At 43.3% G+C, this 6,487-nt stretch overlaps 1 protein-coding gene across 1 annotated transcript; it reads left to right on the plus strand.

Moving 5' to 3' along the window:
* The first annotated feature begins 2,834 nt into the window (after positions 1–2,834).
* Positions 2,835–5,883, plus strand: LOC124799052 (trypsin alpha-3-like). The gene is made up of 2 exons (XM_047262590.1): positions 2,835–2,992; positions 5,283–5,883. The coding sequence occupies exons 1-2, from the start codon at positions 2,835–2,837 to the stop codon at positions 5,881–5,883; spliced, it is 759 nt and encodes a 252-aa protein (XP_047118546.1).
* The last annotated feature ends 604 nt before the right edge of the window (positions 5,884–6,487 follow it).

The following is a 6,487-nucleotide window of genomic DNA, read 5'->3' on the forward strand; positions in this document are numbered from 1 at the left end:
AATTGTGGTGCAGTTGAGACTTACAACACTTTGCCATAAAATATATCATACAAACCATTTCACAGTAGAACGTGTGGTGACATCTGCGATGCTAGTATGCATACAAAGACATAAATCATTGTGCCATCCAAAAGAGTGCATTTTCTGCTACGTAACATAGTACTTAACTCGTTATGGTCAAAATCTGACTTACACCATTTAGCCAAAAACTCCTTCAAATTTTGTAGGGAAATTGAGCGAATTTCGTTAACTGATCACATGATCATTCGATGTGACATCAGAGACAGCTTTCCAAAAGCTTGTTTAGAAAAGCTGAAATATTTTTCATGTGGCTAGGATGTATGTTGACTATGAAATTTTAAAAAACTTCTCGCTTACGCTTTCTTCGTGTATAACTTTTCATTTTAAAGAACAGCAGAGTTGGTATTAGATCTCCTTACTGCACTTCACTGATTAATCTTTCTACTTGGTGCTCTACACTCTCTTGAGACCGTTAAGATTCTGTCGTTAGCTAAGGAATATTTATTTGAGTCGCAAAAGGCAACTAAATCCGACATGTTTTCAACAAATCACTGCTCCAGCTGTACTACTAAACAATTAAATTTCATAGTTTCAGTTGTTTTACTGGCACCTTGGTAGAAGTATGGGTGTTTTTGCTCAGACTGATGATAACTTAACACTTACCTTGTTTACTTCCTGGGGATGCAGCATTCTTATTGGCGGTGATCATGGTCTTTTACTTTTCTAACATGCCTTCTTGATTAGGTTGGGGTCATCACATGATGGAGCTATTTCCTTATGTTTAGTACAAACAGAATAAACCAAAAAAGTTTCAAATTGCAGCACTTTCTGTTTGACGACGTACTTCACAATTTTTTTTACCATCTCTGCCCTTAAAGAACAAAATGTAGACTTGGTTACCTCTGGAGATTGTAAATTGTATATTCATAAAATACGGAAACATACAATATGTAACTGCTTTTTAGTTGGTGTTTACTTTTTTATGTTCCCACAACGTTCTTTTGTGCAATGCCGACTTCTATTATTGTCTTGAGCGTTGGAATAATCAGATTCTCCGTACTTTTCATGCTGAATCATACTGTGGAATGTAGTGTAAGCCCTACATACTAAACGATATCCTAAAATAAGGTGTTTGGCGTACCTCAGTTATACGTATTCTGTCGACAGAGACGTGATTACTTGAATCGATAGGAAAGTAGTGACACAAGTAATATTTGATGCCTGATCGCTGCTAAGGGGAACTAGAGGACGACATTTCTGAGTGTATACAGAGTGAGCAGGATAAAAATTGCCTGAAAATACTTTTGCACCTTAAGAGAGGCAACCAGAGTTACTTTATTTGCCCGGGTGTGAGTGATGTAAGTTAGCTTGCCTGACTCAGGGTGCGTGAAATACTTTCTGAGTCAATATAATTTTTCCCTCCAGATCGGTGAAATTTGCGTACGATTGATTTGAGAATCATCTTGTTTATTGATATGTTGGACGCACTTTGTTATCTGCTGTCTAAAGTTGGTAGAGATGAGGAAGGAGTCAGTGCCAGTAACTAGCGTTAGATTGCAACTGACTCAACTACTCCACCAGTGCCGACCGCTGTGGCCGAGCGGATCTAGGCGCTTGAGTCCGGATCCGCGCTGCTGCTACGGTCGCAGGTTCGAATCCTGCCTCGGGCATGGATGTGTGTGATGTCCTTAGGTTAGTTAAGTTTAAGCAGTTCTAAGTCCACGGGACTGATGCCCTCAGATGTTAAGTCCCATAGTGCTTAGAGCATTTTACTCCATTTGTCAACTCGTCGAGAGACTTCTCAGAGTGCATTTACATTGTCCTTATGCTTATATTACACGTTATGTTATTAAACAGTGCTTCCTTTGTCGAAATTATTGATTCGAGTCCAGTTACAGGCCTTAGAAAGCGATTAACGAAAATATTGTGCACTTTTTGTACTCACATCAGAGGCACGATGAGCCCTACGACAGGACCCGTGGTGGCTCTCACTTGCCTATATAAACTGCTGTATGAAGTATATAATGCACTGATTATGCTCTTTAAACAAATGGAGAAACTAGAAAATTGTAAGAAACAACTAACACCAAATTTAAAACAACGATTTTTTTTCTAAAACCTAGACAAATGTCACTCTTACTACGGACTGTGTGCTAGATGTAAACGTATGAATTAATGTTTCATAAAATAGGTTGTACCCGGGGGAATGAAAGATTAGCAGAAAGGTTCTGCTGCGATTTAAACAAGCAGACCTACTGTGCAACACGATGACATTCTTCGTGGGTCAGTATAACGATCTGCCGGGTAAAGCCATTAGTTTGTCAGACACCTGCACAGTATCCAGTCAGAGTGGGCACAGGGAATCGACAAAAAATATATTGGGTGCCATATTGCAGTACTGTACTGCACAGATTTGCATTTATGACCTTGATTTAGATCAGTACAAAATCGTAGTTGCGCCGATGGAAACGACGTAACTTCCCCTGATCAGTGAGACAAACAAAGAAAAAATGTGCCCCCTGTCATTTGCGGACAGCAATGTGACTAGTTAAGAGCATGTTCATTATGACAGATAAGTGCCAGATAAGTGATTTGGCGTACGCGGTCCAGAACAAATATCATTGTCGAGTACTCTTATCAGATTCTCTGAGATCTAACATCTGGCCATTTTTGAAAGTGACCAACCGGGAACGCTGAAAAATATCATGCCCAACTCGACGTTCAGTGGGATTTCCCTGTCTCGCTATGACTTCAGATTCGGAACCATATATAAGCGGGCCTGTTCGCTGTTAGCATCAGGCTCTCCTGCAGAGATGTTGCCGACTGGTTTAGCCGTGCTCCTGGTGGTGGCCCTCTGTGGCGCCACCCCCGTGGTGAGATTCATCCCAGGGAGGCCTCGTGTGGGCGGCCGTATTGTCGGCGGCTCCGCTGTCAGCATCTCCCAGTACCCATGGCAGCTCTACTTCACCATGTGAGTTCTCAGTCAAGCGGATTTTTAGGTTTCTGTCTCTAGAGGCGAAGAAGACCAGAACAATGTACTCCGTTTGTAAATTATATATTCTTCGATAATATGAAATCTTACACAGGTTGAAGCCTAGACTCTGCATTTTAGTGCCACTGAGGTATCTTCGAACATTCCAGGGTAAAAGCAAAGATATTCTAAATGATGACTCACTGAAAACCTCAGCTGCTGACAGGTGTTGTTGATAAATCTCGATGTGGGCAGCTGAAAATGTGTGCCCCGACCGGGACTCGAACCCGGGATATCCTGCTTACATGGCAGACGCTCTATCCATCTGAGCCACCGAAGAGACAGATGAATAGCGCGACTGCAGGGACTTATCCCTTACACGCTTCCCGTGGACTCACATTCCCAACTGTCCACAAATGTCTACAAGGTACAATACATATGTAGAATTGTGGACAGTTGGGAATGTGAGTCTCACGGGAAGCGTGCAAGAGATAAGTCCCTGCAGTCGCGCTATTCATCTCTGTCCTCGGTGGCTCAGATGGATTGAGCGTCTGCCACGTAAGCAGGAGAGCCCAGGTTCGAGTCCCGGTCGGGGCACACATTTTCAGCTGTCCACATCGAGGTTTATTAACAACACCTGTCAGCAGCTGAGGTTTTCAGTGAGTCATCATTTATTCCAGGGAAAAGCTGCACGGTCATCAACAGTAACTGTTCTTTCGAGAACAAGTTACTGTCTTCGTATATAAAGATATTCTAGTCCCTAGAGCAGAAATAAATGTTATGTAACGCTTTATAGGCGACGCTGGCGCAATGGCAAAATCGTCCGAAAACTATTGTTCCTCAGAATACATGAGGTATCGGTAGGAACGTTCTCTTTCGATACGTATCAAAGGTCACTAATGTCGTATTGCAGTATAAAAATCAGATTTTCTACAGCAGGTGTATACGAGTAAACTTGTTACTTTCCAAAATCAGCTGACGAGCTATATTACATGTACACTTTTCCACCTGACAGTATTCGCCATCCTAATGGATATAACATTACCTTACGCAGTTTATTGTTTGCTGTCTCTGCCGGTAGGTATGTGAGCTTCAAGCAGAGGTGCGGACATTATAGGCAGACATACGTCCACGTTGAAGCAACTGAAGCAATGTAATGGCTCTGAGCACTATGGGACTTAACATCTGTGGTCATCAGTCACCTAGAACATAGAACTACTTAAACCCAACTAACCTAAGGACATCACACACATCCATGCCCGAGGCAAGATTCGAACCTGCGACCGTAACGGTCACGCGGTTCCAGACTGAAGCGCCTAGATCCGCACGGCCACACCGGCCGGCGAAGCAATGTAATGTTGTGGTGTTGAACGCCTTTTCTGCCTATAACCTGCTGATGTGCATAGAATCTCAGTTCAGTTGTGTGGAATGTGTCCTCAGAATGTGAGATGGATGCTGAGTAATATTTCGAAATAATATGTAGGGAAAAGACAAATGAACACCAAGAAGTAGTTGTGCGACATAAGTGAACGTTGGTAGGCTCGTTACTACACAGCAATAGGAACTCATCACTGTGTACCTTGAAGCACTCCATCACACTCCTAGCCCTGTGGGCACGGAGCATTATATTGTTTAAAAATGCCACGGCCTACGGGAAACATGATCGTCCCGAAAATTCTTTATTGCCTATTAATTATTTTTTAGTGCTGGGATATTTTTGTTGAGCTTAACAATCGTTACAAACTGGACAGCTCAAGTAGAGAGAATGATTCATGTGTATTGTAACCTCTAGTTTTGCATATGCATGAGAAACAGTCTACGCCGTTCAGGAAGTTAATTTCATAAGATTGTTCCAACACTAGTATGAGACTTTGGAAGATCCACCGGCGTTCTTCCGTACTGTTACACAATTGGACCCCGACTTAAATGAATAACGCAACAGTTCTCGAAACAGGTTTGAACATTTCTTCAAATTACTGTCATGTTATGGTAGTTGACATTTACAGTATAAATATTTCCTATTCCAGTGGTCTAGGTAATATCCTAAAGGATCATGGTTTTCAGTATTCTTTTAATTAATTATTTGTGTTGCCGTGTAGGGAATAATCAATCTGTAAACGATTGTGTGAATGTTCATGGAATACTCGTCTCGAAGATTGTGGATAGTTAACAACATGACTCGGCTGGAAGCACGAGAATATCCAGTTAGTTTATGTCCCAGTGAGACTACACATGTAAAGATAAGAGTCAACACAAATGTTACTGACGCCTTTTGTCTTTCCCTCGTCAGGGGCAACTACATGTGTGGCGCCTCGATCATCAGCAACACCTGGGCTCTGTCTGCGGCCCACTGTGTAGACGGCTACTCCACCAGCCAGATGCTGCTGCGCGCTGGCACCTCCACCAGGGGTAGCGGTGGCACCACCCACAACATCGCCACCGGCTACATACACGGGAGCTACTCTGATCCCGACTACGACATCGCCGTCGTGCAGGTATCCAACGCCTTCAGCTTCAACAGCAACGTGCAGGCCGTGGGTCTGACCTCGTCAGAGCCCTCTGCTGGAACGTCGGTAACAGTTACCGGCTGGGGTGCGACCTCATCTGGCGGCAGCGCCTCCAACACGCTGCTGGCGGTGAACGTCCAGATCATAGACCGCAACACGTGCAACCGCTCGTACGGTTATATCACCAGCCGCATGATCTGCGCAGGAGTGACCGGAGGCGGTAAGGACTCCTGCCAGGGAGACAGCGGCGGTCCTCTGGTGACCGGTTCCACGCAGGTCGGCATCGTCTCCTTTGGAGAGGGCTGTGGCTTGGCCAACTATCCGGGAGTCTATGCCAATGTAGCCAACCTGAGGTCCTGGATCAAGCAAGCGTCTGGAGTCTAAGCCATGGGTCATCTTAGGCAATTTTTTGTCGAGTACTTGAATAATGCATCACAAATAAATAAATAAAGTTTTTTCTGCCTTGAATCAATTTATTATGCATCCAGTTTTTAAATTTTGTTCTGTCTCGAAGCAATGACACATAGATTAAAATTTTCAAACATTACAAATCTAGTGCTGAAACCGCTGTCCAAGAAAGTTCTCATAGAGTGATCTTGATCCGTCTCGTATCTAGTTGGATATACTGAAACTTCCCCTTAGAAAAATTATGAATGACAGTGCTGGTAAACCTCTACGTTATTTGATTTTCAAACAGCTGAGCAAAACTCATCGTACTCAAACATTTCTCATTACTTATTCTGATCAACACTAAACTGACACACAATATTTTTAGCGCAACGCAATCTGACTTTCAATAATCCCTACAAAAGAATGGCCCTGACTAACAAGAACCTGTACCTTTCATGAATCACTTACCTCACAAAAATCTTCGTCACTCGAACCACTGCAATACAGCGAGCGCCAATACTGCCAGCTAAATAAAAGATTCTAACAACTGAAGGCACTAACTACTGATAGGCGCCCGGCCGGTTAGCAGAGCAGTCTA

The sequence above is a fragment of the Schistocerca piceifrons genome, chromosome 5 (genome assembly GCF_021461385.2).
Source record: "Schistocerca piceifrons isolate TAMUIC-IGC-003096 chromosome 5, iqSchPice1.1, whole genome shotgun sequence".
NCBI classification, from domain to species: Eukaryota; Metazoa; Arthropoda; class Insecta; order Orthoptera; family Acrididae; genus Schistocerca; species Schistocerca piceifrons.